Consider the following 18614-nt stretch of genomic DNA (forward strand, 5'->3'; position numbering starts at 1 on the left):
TACCAATTGTTACCTATCCTTTTCTATATTTATACAAGTAATTTTTGTCACCTTCTGCACCACAACATAGTTTTTAGATGTTGCTCTAGTGGTGAGCACCCTCCACTTCCAACCAAGAGGTTGTGAGTTCGAATCACCCCAAGAACAAGGTGGGGAGTTCTTGGAGGGAGGGAGCCGAGAGTCTATTGGAAACAGCCTCTCTACCTTAGGGCCGGGGTAAGGTCTACGTACACACTACCCTCCCCAGACCCCACTAGTGGGATTATACTGGGTTGTTGTTGTTGTATCTAAAAATTTTCATTTTCATGTGTCATTGAAAAAATGGCATCTTTTCATGCTAAGTAGTATATAACGAAGTAAAGGACAAGAAATCAAAACCAGAAGGAAAAGGAACAGATTTTGTCATGATCCAAATCGAGGTCATGATCCGCGCCTAGGGATTTGTCCCAAGCATGACCTTCCCAAGTTTTTCTGTAAGTAGAACCGAGTCTACCCTATTCTCGGAGCCATCCTAGTCCCTGTATCAACTAGTAGGCCTAATTCGATTGTAAACCTAAGTATACATCTCCAATATTGTTGCATAAGCAAGGGACTATGCAATATTGTTATCCGACGGATTTCGCGAAAGACATGTCAAAACCAGTTGTTAATTATCAATTCAACAGTAACCCAATTCAACGTATGTAAAATATAACAAGAGGGGTGAGTCTACTGATTCAATAAATGGTTACTCCATCCAAGGCGGATAGGCGACACACAGGTTCGAAAATACTAAAGCACATAGTTCCATAGATAAACAAATATAATTACGAGTACGGTACTTTCGGTACACATTGTCTATAACGTAGCAATAGGGTCCATTAAAAGTTTTTTAACTAGTAACTGCTTTCCTAATCCCCTTCTAGCTAGGGACGCTTATACGCTACCGACTCCAACTTCTAGAACGATTGGATAGGAGTAAGCTCCACCACACACGAGCGATTAATCTGTCTATGTATTAATTCAAGTAGTAGCCTCACGGTTTTGCTAGTACAGGTGACCCATTTCTTTTTATTTTATTTTATATAAAGTAATAAAAATTTATTATTAAAGGGCATGGAAACACCCATATACAAGGACTAAACCAAAAAGTAGAAAACCTTACAAAAACATATGTTTTTTAATATAGAGTGATAAATTTTATTATTGGAGGGCATAGAATCACCAGCTCAAGCCTTAACCATGTCAGTATTTCCAACCACTAGCGAGGCGCTATTAGGCAATGTAAAAGGAGGCGATTCACGTCTTGTCCAAGCTTTTACACATGAAGCACCAACTGGCACATGTAATCTTCCTCTTCCTCAAATTCGTAAGTCATCGGATCACCCCCCTCCCGTCGCACCTAGCCAAGTTAGAGAGCACATTGTTCACGTTACCCTCGGAATCCATCGAGAGATGGAAAAACTGACTCCTTTTTGCCCAAAAGCTTTTCGTTTAAGAGATATAAAGATTATGATAACGCCGGAGAATGCTCTCGGGCACTTAGGCCAAGACTTTTCTCTTTCATGAATCCTAGGATTGTACCACCACCCTCCAAGAGACAAGCCTACCGCGACCAAAACCTAGCTAGAATCTCCGGCGTACGACAACTCACGCGCCCTCACGCGCGGCCCAGTTCTGGCGACCTCTCAGCCACGCGCCAGCGCGCGAGGGTTATCTCGGCCAGATCTCAACTTTTCTTCTTCAGACAGCCTCGCCGCGAAGCTGTTCCGAGCCTTCCCATTCAAAAATCTCCAAAATCCGACGACTTTCACTATTTTCCGGCGAGGTGTGAGGCTTCTTTCCGACTAGGTCTCAATACTTCTTCAGCCTGCCTCTTCGCGAGGCTTTTCCGAGCCTACCCATCCCAGTTCCTCCAAAAACAGAAGATATTTTCTATTTTCCGGCGAAAATCTTCAGATTCCGGCGACCTTCAATGATTTTTCCGGCATCATGCAGCACCGGAGCTACAAATAGTATTTTGGGACAACCGAATTTAGATATGATAGACTCTAGAGAGAGAAGCTCCTACTTCTCCCTAGAATTTAGAAAGCTGGAAAGCATGTCTTTTAGTAAAGCTGCATCTTGGCCAGCCCTCGAACTTGGGGGAAGATGCCAGCGAAAGCTTGACGTAGGGCAGGAGCCACACTTCTCGTTGTCCGAGGAGCACACTCTCAGGCGTAAAGGTTTCTTGGACTCTTGTTTGATTGGGTCTTTCTCCAAATGGGTTGGTTCTCCAGAAGCTGTTAGGAACTGGGCAGCAGAGGCATGGAACGTCAAAGACGGGCTGAAAATATCGCAACTAAGGAACACGCAATATCTCTTTCGATTTGTCGACGAGTCTCAAGCTTCAGAAATTCTTGTCAGAGGAAATATGTGGTTCGACGGGAACTTCTTAAAGCTAGATAGATGGGTGGAGCACGATGGGTGTCTCGACCCTTACTTCTCTGGCGAAACATTGATGGTCAATATGGTGGGTCTCCCGGTGCATCTTTTGGTGTCTTGACCTATTCAAGAAGATTGGAAAAATCTGTGAGGGTTTTATTGATGTCACTTGCAGCCTACACGATCTCTCGTGAGTGAGGATAGTGGTGAGGAAAGGGGGCAGAATCCCTGTCTCCACTGTGGTTGAAGATGGCTACTTGAACTATAGGGTTTGATTGAACCCTAAATTTCGCTCTATCTTTATGCCTGTGGTAGTGGCGAAAGAAAAGGAAAGGTCAAATAGAAGGGAGAGGAGGGGAAATCAGTCTCTAAAGGGAGGGGAGGACTCTCCGGGTCAGTGGATTAAGTCGGAATCAGACGTTAGATCGAGAAGAGACGGGGGGTTTGAATTTGGGAGAAGAAGACAAAATTTTATCAGGAGGAAAAGACGTGAATGCCCCTGGATTACTGATGCGTGCTGGAAAGGCAGAATGGGCCGGTCCTCTTATCATAGGTCCGACAAAATTTTCAGCAAGTATAGGCCTGGGCCTCCACACATGGGCCCAACAACATTTCCCAATTCTATTAGAATTGATCCTAAGGGGCCCAGATTATTTCAAGTTGCGTCTGATAAGGCTCCTAAGCACATGGGAACAGTCGCTCCTTCTTCTTCTGACAACGGTGTTTCACACAGTGGTATTTCTTCACCAAGGTGCCTCTCAAGGAAATGGTGAAATCCTTCTGGCACCTAAAGTCTCTATTGCTAGCAATGCTATGGTCTTGTATTCCTCCAGTAGGAGCAAGAAAAAGGTACATATAGAAGACGCCAGTCCAATTTCGTCGCGGATTGGAGGAGGGGATATGTCCTTTTGGATGGAGGAAAAACTATTAAACTTTGGAAAGTTTTTAGGTGTTTCTTTTGAAGGGAAGGAAGATAGTGTGTTAGAACTGTTGAGGGAGATTGAGCAACACTCTTTTCATGATGGTGCAGAGAGTGAGTTGGGACAAGGTGATAAGCAAAAAAATTTAGGGGATGTAGTGGTGTACCAGAGAAGGGGTCGGGTGTGTGACAGGGTGGAAGGGAGCTCGGCTAGGGGGGATGGGGAAAAGGGGGTTATTGTTACTTATGGAAGTTAAGATTCTTTCATGGAATGTGAGGGGATGAATGACCCAAACAAAAGGGCCATCATCAAAGTGGGGAGTTAGAGAGTGGGTTGCCAACCTAGTTTGTTTTTTCAGGAGACCAAAATGGAAGTTTTGTCGGATGCGATTGTGAGGAGTGTCCGGGGAGGTAGTTGGTTGAAATATGACTGGGTCCCAGCAGCGGGAAGTGTCGGGGGCATTCTTCTTATGTTGGATGATAGAAGCTTGGAGGTAAATGAGATCAAGAAGGGAGTTTTTTCTTTAGCAGCTCTTGTCAAAGATAGAATGAGTGGGGTGGAGTGGGGATTTGGGGGAGTGTACGGACCGGTAGGAGAAGGGTCCAAGGTGGCTTTCTGGGAGGAACTGGCCAATGTTATGGGGGAATGGGTCATTCCATGGGTTCTAGGGGAGATTTTATCACTATTAGATTCCCGGAGGAGAGATTAGGGTGTAGCCTGATTTCGAGGGCCATGGAGGAGTTCTCTGACTTCATCAACGATCACTTTCGCATTGACCTTCCTCTGTCAGGGGAAAGGTTTACTTAGGCCAGGGCGAAGGATTCCAACTCAAGGTCTAGACTTGATAGATTTCTTATATCGCCTTCCTGTGATGAGCGGGTGCCGAATGTGCTGCAAATTCCTTTACCTAGGCTGACTTCGGATCATTTGCCTATCTTGCTAGATGGAAGCAGAGGGAGGGGGGTGCGTGCTCCTTTCCGATTCGAGAACATGTGGTTGAAAGTGCCAGGATTTGGTGACAAAGTGAAAGAATGGTGGACAAGTTACGGGGTATCAGGGACACCTTCATTCCGCCTTTCGAAGAAACTTAAATTGCTCAATGGAGATATTATTAGGTGGAATAAGGAGGTTTTTGGGAGGGTAGAAGTTAAAATGAGGGAGCTTATACATGAATTGGGGGAATTAGAGAGAGGGTAAGGGGCGAGAGAGCTAGATGAATCCGAGAAAGCGAGATTGGGAGAGGTTAAGAGGGAAATAGTCGGGTTAGCAATAGCTTAGGAGACTAGTTGGCGGCAAAAATCGAGGGCGCTCTGGTTAAAGGAGGGGGATTCGAATACCAAATTTTCCACAGGGTTGCGGTTGCAAATCGAAGGAGAAACTTTATAGAGTCCTTAGTTGTGGATGGGGTGAGGATTGAGGGAGAACAGGAGGTAAAAAGGGCGATAGTGGGTTTTATGAGAACTTATACAAAGAGGAAGTTAGTTGGAGGCCTACTTTGGAGGGAATAGAGTTCAACCACATAGGGGAGGGAGACAGTGAGTGGCTAGAAAGGGCTTTCTAAGAGGAGGAGGTGCATGAGGCTGTGTCGAGTTGTGCTGGTGATAAGGCCCCTGGGACGGATGGTTTCTCCTTGGCCTTCTTCGAGCTCTGTTGGGACACCATTAAGGGAGAGTTGATTGAAGCTATTGAATACTTACACGTGAATGGTGTTTTCGAGAGAAGTATCAATGCTTCTTTTATTACTATTGTGCCTAAGAAAGAAGGTGCATCTTCTATCAGAGACTACAGAGCTATTAGTCTCGTGGGGAGCATTTACAAGATCATTTCTAAAGTGCTCTCCATTAGACTCAAGAAGGTTCTTGACGTGTCTATTTCGTCCTCCCAGAATGCGTTTGTGGAAGGTAGGCAAATCCTGGACGCTGCTTTGGTGGCAAATGAACTTGTAGACTCCAGAAGAAAAAATAGGGAATCTGGCTTACTATGCAAGTTGGACCTTGCGAAGGCTTTCGACTATGTAAATTGGGAGTTCCTGGATTTCATTATGATGCGGATGGGGTTTGGGGTAAGATGGAGGGGGTGGATCAAGTTCTATATTTCCTCAGTCAGATTCTCTGTCCTGGTTAATGGTAGCTCGTGTGGTTTCTTTGGCAGCTCCAGGGGTCTCAGGCAAGGTGACCCCCTATCCCCCATGCTATTCATTCTAGTGATGGATGCTCTAAGTTGTGAGAAGGCACGGAAGAAAATATGTTATTGATATTAGATAATAAATACAATACAAGATGTCCCTATTTATAGCTATACACTACAAGGAGATATTACTCCTCTTCCAATGTGGGACAAGACTACACTATACATATCTGTAAACTAACACTCCCCTTCAAGCCGGTACATACAGATCATATATACCGAGCTTGTTACACATGTAGCTAATACGAGAACCAGTAAGAGACTTAGTGAAAATATCTGCTAGTTGATCATTCGACTTTACAAACTTTGTAACAATATCTCCTGAAAGTATTTTTTCTCTGACAAAGTGACAGTCGATCTCAATGTGTTTAGTCCTCTCATGGAACACCGAATTTGACGCAATATAAAGAGCAGCTTGGTTATCACACACTAGTTCCATCTTACTGATTTCTCCGAACGTTAACTCCTTGAGCAACTGCATAGGAGAGTCAATAGGTCTGCAACCCATCATTCCAGTCTCCTCAAGAATGTCTAAGGCATACTTCCGCTGTGAAATAACAATACTTGAGCTAGACTGAGCGACCTTAATACCTAGATAATACTTCAATCTGCCCAGATCCTTAGTCTGAAAGTGCTGAAAGAGATGTTGCTTCAGATTAGTAATATCATCTTGATCATTACCAGTAATAACAATATCATCAACATAAACCACTAGATAAATACACAGATTAGGAGCAGAATGCCGATAAAACACAGAGTGATCAGCCTCACTACGAGTCATGCCGAACTCCTGAATAATTGTGCTGAACTTACCAAACCAAGCTCGAGGGGACTGTTTCAAACCATATAGTGACCTGCGCAATCTGCACACACAACCATTAAACTCCCCCTGAGCAACAAAACCAGGTGGTTGCTCCATATAAACTTCTTCCTCAAGATCACCGTGGAGAAAAACATTCTTAATGTCTAACTGATAAAGAGGCCAATGACGTACAACAGCCATGGACAAAAAGAGACGAACAGATGCTACTTTAGCCACGGGAGAGAAAGTATCACTATAATCAAGCCCAAAAATCTGAGTATATCCTTTTGCAACAAGACGAGCCTTAAGCCGATCAACCTGGCCATCCGGGCCGACTTTGACTGCATAAACCCAACGACAACCAACAGTAGACTTACCTGCAGGAAGAGGAACAAGCTCCCAAGTGTCACTCGCATGTAAAGCAGACATCTCGTCAATCATAGCATGTCGCCATCCTGGATGAGATAGTGCCTCACCTGTAGACTTAGGGATAGAAACAGTAGACAAAGAAGATATAAAAGCATAATGAGGTGACGGCAGGCGATGATAACTTAAACCGACATAGTGGGGATTAGGATTAAGTGTGGATCGTACACCTTTGCGGAGTGCAATTTGTTGACTAAGAGGAGACAAGTCCGCAGTAGGTGCAGAATCTGATGCGGGGCGTGAATCACCTGGGCCTGATGCTGGATGTGGACGACGATGATAAGTCAAGAGTAGTGGAGCTGCAGAAGGTTGCACTGGATTATGTGGAGGAACTGGAGCCATAGGTGGTGGAGCTGCAACTGGAGCTGTAGGTGGTGGAGCTACAACTGGAGCTATAAGTGGTGGAGCTGGAGTGACTGAATCTCCAAAAGATGAAACTGGTAGTACCTTAGAAATATCTAAGTGATGACCTGAACATGTGAAGTATGATTGGGTTTCAAAGAAGGTAACATCAGCGGACATAAGGTACCGCTGGAGGTCAGGAGAGTAGCATCGATACCCCTTTTGTGTTCTCGAGAAACCCAGAAATACGCACTTAAGAGCACGAGGAGCGAACTTATCTGTTCCTGGAATAAGGTTATGGACAAAACAAGTGCTTCCAAAGATACAAGGTGGAAGAGAGAACAAAGGTAAGTGGGGAAACATGACAGAGAATGGAACTTGGTTCTGGATAGCTGAAGATGGCATACGATTAATAAGATAGCAAGATGTAAGAACTGCATCCCCCAAAAACGCAACGGAGCATGAGATTGTATGAGTAGGGTACGAGCAGTTTCAATAAGATGTCTATTCTTTCTTTCAGCTACCCCATTTTGTTGAGATGTGTACGGACAAGATGTTTGATGAATAATCCCATGAGATTTCATAAACTGATGAAATGGGGAAGACAAATACTCCCGGGCATTATCACTACGAAATGTGCGAATAGAAACCCCAAATTGATTTTGAATTTCAGCGTGGAAAGTCTTGAAAATAGAAAACAACTCAGATCGATTTTTTATCAAAAATATCCAAGTGCACCTGGAATAATTATCAATGAAACTGACAAAGTAGCGGAATCCCAAGGTGGAACTGACCCGACTAAGAACCCAAACATCTGAATGGACTAAAGTAAAAGGTGACTCTGCTCGATTATCAAGACGCCGAGGGAAATGGGAGCGGGTATACTTACCAAGCTGACATGACTCACACTCTAGAGCTGACAAGTGAGATAAACCGAATATCATTTTCTTAAGTTTTGACAAACTGGGATGTCCCAACCGTTTATGTAATAAATCTGGTGAATCAGTAACAGGACAAGTTGTAGAAGGAAGACAAGATGTGAGTCCATGTGATTTAGCAAGGATAAGGTAATAAAGTCCGTTTGATTCACACCCGGTACCAATGATCCGCCCCGTACTGTGTTCCTGTATAAAAACATGGTCATCAAGAAATAAAACAGCGCATTTAAATGATTTGACTAAGCGACTAACAACTATGAGATTAAAAGGACTATTGGGAACATAAAGGACTGAATCTAAAGGTAAGGAAGGAAGTGGGCTTGCTTGACCTATTGCAGTTGCCATGGTTTGAGACCCATTGGCCATTGTAACATTTGGAAGAGATTGAGAATACGAAATAGTAGTGAAAAAAGATTTGTTACCAAAAATATGATCTGATATACCTGAATCAATGACCCAAGACTCAGAGGATGAAGATTGGGAGAAGCAAGTCACGCTATTACCTGTTTGAACAACAGAAGCTATCTCAGAAGATGTCTGCTTACATGCTTTGTACTGAAGGAACTTAATATAATCTGCTAAAGAAACCATCCGACTATTCAAAGCATCGGTTCCCATGTCGCTATAATTTGTAGTAGTAGGTTTAGCTTGAAATAGTGAAAATAAGTAACTTCGGTGAGAAAACTGAAGAAATACCTTGAAAAACACTGATTACAGCAGGAAAACAGAACATTGTTCTGCGCCGGAATTACTGTAGCTGACGGAAAAAACTCAAAGTGGTCGGAATGAAACAAAACCAGTGAGGGTAGGATCGGAATTACCGGGCAATCCTACTGTTCAACTGGAACGTTTTCAAAATCTGGCCGGAACAGTGCTCACGCGCCGGCGCATTGGTCATATCCCGCCGGAAATTTTTTTCTTTTCCAGGCCCGTGAGGGCGTGTGGACGTGTGTTTTCCGGTGGGGTTGACTGGGGTTTGGTCGTTGGAGCCTGAGGAGTCTTGTGGTGGTGTTGGTTTTTGCACAACACCAACAAAAAGTGATTTGCTTACGGACAGCCTTCTAAGTCGCCAGAAAATTGCACGGCGAAGAGGTCTTTCTTCCCGGAAGTCGCTGGAATGATGCACAACGACGGATATCTCACTAATGCTCTGATACCATGTGAGAAGGCACGGGAAAAAATATGTTATTGATATTAGATAATAAATATAATACAAAAGGTCCCTATTTATAGCTATACACTACAAGGAGATATTACTCCCCTTCCAATGTGAGACAAGACTACACTATACATATATGTAAACTAACAGTAAAATGATGGATCGTGCGGCGGGCGGAGGCTTCTTGAGAGGATTCGCAGCTCCGATCGGAGTGTTCAGTGCCCAAAGAGTCCCATTTGCTATTTGCGGATGACACCCTAGTTTTCTGTGATGCCGATATGGATCAGTTGACCTACCTGAAGCAGGTCATGCAGTGGTTTAAGATAATATCAGGGCTCAAAATCAACCTCGGCAAGTGTGAGGTTTTCCCGGTGGGTGAGGTTGCTAACATTGATGATTTGTCTTATGTTCTCAGATGTAAGACGGGCTCTCTTCCCACTACTTACCTGGGTCTCCCATTGGGCGCGTCGCATAAGGATACTACGGTTTGGAACCCAGTGATCGAAAGGGTTGAAAAACGATTAGCAGGCTGGCAGAAACGGTACTTGTCAAAAGGCGGCAAGGAAGTGCTTATTAAAAGCACTTTATTGAGTATGCCCACCTATTACATGTCCCTGTTGCAAGCTCCCGCGATCATCACAGAAAAACTGGAGCGGCTACAAAGGAATTTCCTTTGGGATGCGGTGGATGGAACTAGAAAGTTTCATCTAGTGAATTGACACACAATCACTTCCCCAAAGAAGTGGGGTGGACTTGGAGTAAAAGCTCTTAGGGTATTCAACAGAGCGTTGTTGGGGAAGTGGCTATGGAGATTCGGGGTAGAAGAGCATACTGTATGGAGGGAGGTCATAGTAGAAAAGTACGATTCCACAGGAGGGGGTTGGAGGACTAAGGCAATAACAGCTCCTTTTGGGTGTGGCATGTGGAGGAGCATCATGAAGAATTGGGAAGCCTTTAATGGCAACATCACTTACAGGGTGGGAGATGGACGGAGAATCAGCTTCTGGAATTACAGGTGGTGTGGAGAGGTTACTCTGAGAGTCTCTTTCCCTACGTATTCAGAGTTTCAAATCAGAAGGAACTGATGGTCCAACAGATTCGCAAGGAGCACGAAGGGGGGTAGTATTGGACCTCTCATTTAGAAGGAACATGCAAGATTGGGAGATTGCGAAGCTCCAAGATTTGTTGTTACTGCTATATGGGCAAGACAAGCCCCAGCCACCTTGTGATTCTTGGAGATGGGGGCTACGTGGCGATGGTTTGTTCACCGTAAAGTCCTTTTACCAGAGTATGTTGGTGAGAGAGGAGGCCACTTTTCCATACTCCTCGATCTGGATTCCTAAAGCGCCCGCGATGGTGCGTTTCTTTGCATGGTTAGCGGCGAGGGGAGTGATCTTTAACTGCGGAAAATCTGCGAAAGCGAGGAATTACACTTGTTAGTTGGTGCTACATGTGTAAAAGCTCAGGGGAAGAAGTTAATCATCTTTTGTTGCATTGCCCTGTGTCCTCGGGCTTGTGGAGGGCAATCCTGAATCTTTTTGGTGTTCAATGGGTGATGCCAAGCACTGTAAAGGAAATGCTACATAGCTGGGCCGGTTCTCGCAGAAGAAGAAAGCAAAAGGCGTGGAAGTTCGCCCCGCTAGCTCTCATGTGGATAGTTTGGGGGGAGAGAAATAGGAGAGCTTTTGATGGGATTGAGTCTCCTTTTTCACATCTTAAGAATAGTCTTTTATCTCTGATCGCTTTTTGGTGCACACATGTAGCCCCTACTTGTGTAGAAGATTGGGCGTCATTTGTAGGGAATCATGTTCTGATGTAAATTCTCTACTTTTTGTATACTTCTTGTATGCGGGAGTTTTTTTCTCCCTTTTGATTAATACAATTTACCTTATCAAAAAAAATAAAAGACATGAACACTTCCGGAGCCATGTTTTCATCTCTATATATCCTTCTTATGTGCCAAAATCCTATGTGATTTCCTCCATTAGAAACTTGTTGAGAACTACAATTGCCAAGCCACATTCTTTCAAAAGTAATTGGTGATATAATTACCACATATGTTTAGTCTCATGTACATTTAAAACTAGTCAAATGCATATACAAGCATGTCCCCACACAACAAATAGGATCATATTTACATATAGCACAATTAATCCCAGAAAAACAACCCAAAGAGAGGGTTCCCACTCACCTTAAACCTCAGTTACGGCATCAAAACGTCAAGTGTCGTCACCCACGGTAGTATCTTGTCAATTTAACATCAGTACGAGATAACCAATTAATTCTAGTCAAGAAATATAAGTTCCAACCACCAAAACCTCAAAAATCCCCCACCCCCACTCTATCACACATCCGCACATATTAACAAGTACACATATAAGCAATTTAAATTTTGGGGGGGGGGGGGGGGTGTATTATAGGTTTCCGAACCTATACAAGGACAAGTTATTTACTGAAGTATTCTCTTGTAGGTAGTACTTTTCTAGAGAACTTTGAGACCTTGATCACATAATTCCTTACTGCTTGAGTGCATTACATTTGCAGGTCAGCACTTCACGTTTGTTTTGCCAAGAGTGCTAAATTGTTTGTCGACTAACTTTGTATCATTCCAAAGTCATGATTGCTACATAAGAGCAGGTAGAGTGTTATTAATTGCTTCAAAGCTTTGACATGTACAATTCTTCGTTCTTAGATGTATTTACTTCCCTTGTGCCCTTCTGCAGAAGCAGTATCATTGTATCTCTGAAATTTTCTTAAAACAAGTCTCAATTTCAATAATGAAGCAATGGCTTTAACTAGTCTTTTTGCTGCGGAAATTTATACCAGGAAATGGTTTTAGGTCATTGTGGCTTTGTCTGCTTGAATCTGTTTTTCTTCTTTTGATAGTCGTAAGAGTTGCCAACTGGCAACTTAGCTGAGTTCCAATACAACTACCTTTGTTTCAGCTGATCAATAACTTTTGCAGCTTCTGTTCTCATTGAGGAATTTGGCAGTAGAGAAGAATACAGACATCTTTTTGTCAGCATCTTTGAAAGATTTTCCAAGTCGACATCAATTATGGCTCTTACTTCCTCATATATATGTGATCAAGAGCCTGATATGGTCGAGGCCTTTGCTAATTTCACATCTATTTTTGTCCGCTGCTCTCCAAAGGTTTTGGTTACCTCTTTCCTATGTTTGTATAGATATGATAACAAAATTAATGAAAAAATCATATTTGTTCAAGGTTTAAACATATATAGGAAAAATGCTTAAATCAGGAACATAATGAAACCAGACATGCTCTTTGAAAAATCTAGGTTTAATTAAAAAGTTAGTTCTCACATAACACTGAAATATGAGAAAAATCATTCCTTCGGGTTAAAAGATCCCAACCACCTGCATGTTTTTGTTACATGTTAATATCTGATGATTTAACATTTTAGTGTTTTAGTTTTTTATTCCTATATCACCCTTATACTTTTATTAATGGGTAAAGAGTCAAAAGTGTCCCTCGACTATGCAAAATGGAACAAGTTTGTCCTCGGTTAAGTGTCTCGTTCCGACCCCGTCTTTACCAAAGTGACTCGTTTTTGCCTTTATGGGCTTACTGCAGCAGCTAAAGAACAAACTTAGACTTCAGTCACAAAGTGCAAGGGAAATTCAACCCATTTTTACCTTTGCCCATGATCTTTTTCAAACAAGTCATTTAACCTTAACTGTAGGTCCGTTGCTTGTTTTGTGCTTCGTGTTTCTCGCCTCCCAAAAATGTCTTCCTTTCTCATCATTGCTTACATTTATTTTTGTTCTATGTCCTACAGTACCTCAATAACTCTTTCCGCAAACCTATGAAAGACACTCTAAAAAGTAATACAAATTCGAGAATTTCCTTCCTCGTCCACTTTGACATTCCTCCAATTTCCAGTCTCTAACACCTTGTAAAAGCAAATTTCCACTTCCCAACTTCCTCCCCGCAAACAGAAACTATTTCCCAAGACTCCATCTAATTCAGACTCTTTCTGGCTTTGAGAACAACCTTCCCACGTGATTAAAGCTCCCTACTGGACCCTTCTAGGTAGTTCCAGGTAACTCCAGTTTGCTTATCAATATAGATTAAGATTAAACATATGGACCATTTCCCACTTATTTGACCTGGTACATGCAGTTTCATATTCGAGACATTGCATAATTCTGTTTACTGGGGTTTCATTTTCTTCAATCTCGAGTTTTGCACTTCATGCATATGCTCCAGATCGTTTTCCTCTTCATCCGCCCCTTTCTTTCTCGTCAAATGATCGTGCTTCCTGTTATATTGAGGCAAAGCAACTACCATTGTTCTTGCCGGAATTGTTCCCCCTTGATCAGATGCTTCAACTTCATATTCGCCATCGATAAAAGTGTCAAAAGTTACTGGATAATTCAGGGGAGGAGCCTGGACCTTTGATATCAAACTGTGTTATTAAAAGCAATCTCGCTGTTGTATACAGCTATTCTGCAAATAAGAGCAACGGGTCCTCGCTTCACATAGGTGTCAACGGAACAGCTTCAGAGCAGCGTCTGTTTCGTTCAGTAAAGGCTCAAAGCGCTCCGAGTAAGCAGCAGTCACTTTTAAATTTGACTTAAAAGCTGAATAAAGGAGAAAAACAAGGATAAAACTGGGCCTTAAGTGAAGAAGCAAAGTGCACACTTCAAATTGAACCGCACTCGATTATATCCGTGTTCTCTTCTACTAGGGTATTCCCAATCTAGGTATAACGTTAGTCAAATTAGTACGTCTTTGTAGGTGGAACATTGTATCCTTTCTCTCTATGCCCCATGTCACCTCCTTCACCTGATGGATATTGAGTATGATTATCAGCCATTTAGGAATCTAGGCAGCTTTTACGGTGCAGTTGTGTTATCCATTTGACGGATATAATTCCTGTAGATGTAGGCAAACCAGCGTGTTCCAACTCCTTGGCTAGTCTCCAGACCCAATTATTTTTCCTGGAATCCGCAGGATCTTGTATTATGTCTAGTTATGATTGCAATGCTAATGTCTTGGTTTTTTATGAAAGTCCTTTTTCCTTCTTCCACTTGTTTACCCAGCTGTGCTGCTTCCTTACCATGGCAAACCAAAGTAAACTTTATTTGTCCAAATTGATCAAGCACAAGACGTACTAGCTTAGAGAAAACCACAAATTTTGATTAAACCTAATGATTACTAGCTATTTGAAAATTCTTCGTCTATCTTATCTGTTTTTCTTCTCTTCCTATTCATGCCAATATGGCAGCAATATTTGTGGTCTTTCCATTATTGTTTACCTGCATGCAGGTGCTTATTTCAAAAAAATTAAAATTAAAAAGATGAGAGAGCACGAACTTTGTTATTTTGTTTTCATAATTGAAAAAACAACTTGTGAATTTGACACCTTCTTTCTGGATGTGCTCAGGAAGTGTTAGTAGTTTCTGGCTCCATCCTCGAATTATCATTTCAAAAGGCAGCTATATGTTGCACTGCTATGCATCGTGGCGCAGCACTAGCAGCAATGTCTTTTATGTCATGTAAGTCAGGAAAATGAGTTGAAGCCCCCCACCCATCAGATATCCTGCTTTAACTTTGTCTCACAATTCATTAACTTTTTGCATTTTGTGGCACCCGATTTTCTACATGCTATTGATGTTTGTTAGAATATCAAGAGAATATGTGCTTAGATTCATATATGTCTAGATTTGTTGTACTTGAATAAGAAAAAGTTTATAGAATATTTTATAGGATATCTTGGGCAGTATTGCTGAAATCTATCACTTTGTCACTTAAAGCAATAAAGGGATGCGAAGCGAAGAATTATTGCTTCATGGGTAAAGCCATGTGCTATAGAGAAGTTTGTACCTCAAACAATGGTGCACAAAGTTACTCTAATGAGAACTTGTCGCTTCTTTGAATTTCAACTTTGAGGGTTGGATATCGCGATTATGGTATATTGGATGTTAAAATTAGTTATTTTATTACAATTTCATTTTAATTGTACTAAATCATGGATGTTTAATATTCTTTAGTTCTAGTAAATGGTGCACTTCACTTCTTGCTTTTTGCTTTAAGCCCCATGGACCTTGTTTTTTTCCTTCCAATTTTTGCTTTTAAAAACATTGATCTTGGGAAACCCTGGGCTTTGGTCCAGTAGTAAGAGCATAGCTTGTGATGTGTGGGTTAGACACATCTCACTGGTTTATAAGCGGACACGTTAGAGGACGGGCTATTATCCACCGAGTTTCGAACCGTGCGTCATTGACCCTTGAGGACTTTTACCTTAAGTAAACATTTATATTCGAATAATTTTATTTAATTATAGAGTGTTAACTTACTTTATTAGCGTAGAATCTATTTTCACAAATTAGCTTTCACTACCAGTAGGCGATGGCGACCAGTGTATGTTGCCGCCTAGCTAATATGTTATTTTCTTTTTTACTCATCTCTTCAGCAATACTCATAGCGACCGTTCCTGCTTATTTTAGTTTATCATATTATTGTGATATAATATCATGGGATGACCCTTCCTCAAGATAGATGAACCTCTTTCTGACAAAGTAATAATTTTGTTAATATTGTCAAAACATCTCAGTATAAAAATGTCATAAAAAGTAGAGAACTTATACAAACATAATGCCTTTTTTTAATAAAGTAATAATTTTGATATGGGTTACTTAATGTTATTTTTAGAACGAAGAACATGCCCGAAGAGTGGAGGTGGAGCACGATGGTTCCTGTATACAAGAACAAGGGTGATATCCAAAATTGCAATAACTATCGGGGTATCAAGTTGCTTAGCCATTCTATGAAAGTCTGGGAGAGAGTGCTAGAGCTTAGGGTGAGGAGTATATTTTTGAGAACCAGTTTGGGTTTATGCCGGGGCGTTTGACTACAGAAGCCATCCACCTTGTTAGGAGATTGATGGAGCAGTATAGGGAGAGAAAGAAGGGCTTGCATATGGTGTTCATCGACTTAGAAAAGACGTACGATAAAGTTCCGCTGGAGGTTTTGTGGAGATGTTTGAAGGCTAGAGGTGTACTTGTTGCCTACGTTAGGTTGATTAAGGACATGTATGATGGGGTAAAGACCCGAGTGAGGACGGTGGGTGGGGACTCGGACCATTTTCCGGTTATGATGGGGTTGCATCAGGGGCCGGCACTCAGCCCTTTTTGTTTGCTCTGGTGATGGACGTACTGACGCTCCACATCTAAGGGGAGGTGTTGTGGTGCATGCTATTTGCAGATGATATTGTATTGATTGACGAGACGCAAGACGGGGTGAATGTGCAATTAGAGGTATGGAGGCAGACCCTGGAATCTAAAGGTTTCAAGTTGAGCAGGACCACGACAGAATACTTGGAGTATAAGTTCAGTGGCGAGACTCAAGGAGGGGAAGCGGAGGTGAGGCTGGACTCGCAGGTCATCCCTAGGAGAGGGAGTTTTAAGTACCTTGGGTCTATTATTCAGGGGGGATGGGGGGATTGATGAAGATGTCACGCGTCGTATTGGGGCGGGATGACTCGCTTCCGGTGTTTTGTGTGACAAGAAGGTGCCACCGAAACTTAAGGGTAAGTTCTATAGAGTGGTGGTCAGACCAACGATCTTGTATGGGGTTGAGTGTTGGCCAGTCAAGATCGCTCATGTCCAGAAAATGAAGGTAGCAGAGATAGGATGTTGAGATGGATGTGCGGGCACACCAGGTTAGATAGGATCAGAAATGCGGTTATTCGCGACAAAGTGGGTGTGGCCCCTATTGAGGACAAGATGCGGGAAGCGCGGCTTAGGTGATTTGGTCATGTGAAGTGGAGGAGCACAGACGCCCTGGTGAGGAGGTGTGAGAGGTTGACATTGAAGGGCTTACGGAGAGGTAGAGGTAGGCCAAAGAAAGGTGAGGAGAGGTGATTAGGCAAGACATGGCGCAGCTTTAGCTGACCGAGGACATGACCCTTGATAGGAAGGTATGGAGGTCGAGGATTAGGGTAGTAGAGTAGGTAGTCTATAGTGTTCATAATAGTAGTATTGGCATGCAGTCTCGCTTTCTATTGGTAGTAGGTTTTTATGACTAGCCGTTGTTTTCTTTCATTGTTGATCACCTTATTGTCTTGTTGTTTCTATTCTGCTTTTATATGGCTTTTGGTATTGCCCCTTCTTTTCTATATTTTCATTAATGTGGTGCTTATGCTTTCCTGAACCGAGGGTTTATTGAAAACGGCCTCTCTATCCTCACAAGGTAGGGGTAAGATCTGCGTACACACTACCCTCCCCAGACTCCACGGTGTGGGATAATACTCTTGTTGTGGTTGTGGGAAAATCTCAGTATACAATTGTCATAAAAAGTAGAGAACTTAACAATAAACTTTAAAAAATGAAAAAGAAAATAATATAAAATGCTCCCGGGCACTTTTCCCGAGAACTCTCTTTCCTACTTCTTAGGATTGTAGAACTACCTTTTCCGGTGTCTCCTTACCGGAATTCCTTCCTTTCGTTCTGAAACCCAGTTTTCACCCACTGTGATTACTGATTAAATCATCTTCTCTTTCACTACTTAGCCAAGCTGCTACTATAGATCCCATGGAGGAAAATAGAATTTACTTCAATGTGGGTTTTATACTTTTGACGTCACCAGGTGGGCTTTCAACAAAGACGTATGGTATGACTGGGTGAAAAGAAGCTGCAATATGATAAGACGCTCAACATTAAGCAGAAAGATTATGGAATGGATCTGCAACATCCTTAAAGAGGCCTCGAAAAATCAGAGGAATATGGTTAGGGGATGGAAAACCAAGAAGCACCTAACAGAATATTTCTGCTCTAGGAAGGACAACAATCATGGAAGAAAAATGAGTATTTTGTCACTTCTGGGAGATGAGAGGTTGGTTATAATAATTCCTGAATTAGCTTTAAATGCGGGGTGGAGTGACATAGCCTTTAAGATAAAAAGGTTCATTAAATGCTATTCACAACAGAGCATTGCAGAGCCTCCCAGGATTACTGATGAGAACTACCCCTATGCCAAAGCATTACGAGAGAGTAAATCTGTAAATGGCAGTCAAACTTTCTCAGAGAATCAGCTACCACTACAGTCAAAGGAGATATTGTTATCTCGGAGCTAGCTGGCATGAAGGATACTGGTCTGCTAAAAAGGTGCATAGTTGGGTACTTTGGGCAACAAGTAGCAGAAAGACCCACTCTATCAGACATCAGGAGATGGACCTTTGTTACTTGAAAAGCTGTTTTTGGGGGTGAACATGTATGAGATGGCCGGAAATATGTTTTTATTCTAGTTCCGTTTAGGTGTATGGCGGAGCAGATATTGCAAAAAGAATGTAGATGGAAGAACTTCTCAGATTTTTGGTTGTTTCCTCTATTCCAATTGATTCCTATCGGCATCAAAAAATACTAGTGTCATTCGTGAATAAAAGGTGAGTTATGATGCCTTGACTTATAAA

At 42.3% G+C, this 18614-nt stretch overlaps 1 protein-coding gene across 5 annotated transcripts in view; it reads left to right on the forward strand.

Moving 5' to 3' along the window:
* LOC107814933 (transportin MOS14) overlaps nucleotides 1-18614 on the forward strand; it is a 97030-nt gene that overhangs the window by 64586 nt on the left and 13830 nt on the right. For all 5 annotated transcript variants that reach the window (XM_075234556.1, XM_075234559.1, XM_075234558.1 and 2 more), the window contains exons 19-21: nucleotides 11722-11814; nucleotides 12143-12330; nucleotides 14589-14700. In XM_075234556.1, coding sequence (XP_075090657.1) covers nucleotides 11722-11814; nucleotides 12143-12330; nucleotides 14589-14700 — 393 coding nt within the window. The remainder of the gene's footprint in view (nucleotides 1-11721; nucleotides 11815-12142; nucleotides 12331-14588; nucleotides 14701-18614) is intronic.

The sequence above is a fragment of the Nicotiana tabacum genome, chromosome 17, assembly GCF_000715075.1.
Source record: "Nicotiana tabacum cultivar K326 chromosome 17, ASM71507v2, whole genome shotgun sequence".
In the NCBI taxonomy this organism is placed as follows: domain Eukaryota; kingdom Viridiplantae; phylum Streptophyta; class Magnoliopsida; order Solanales; family Solanaceae; genus Nicotiana; species Nicotiana tabacum.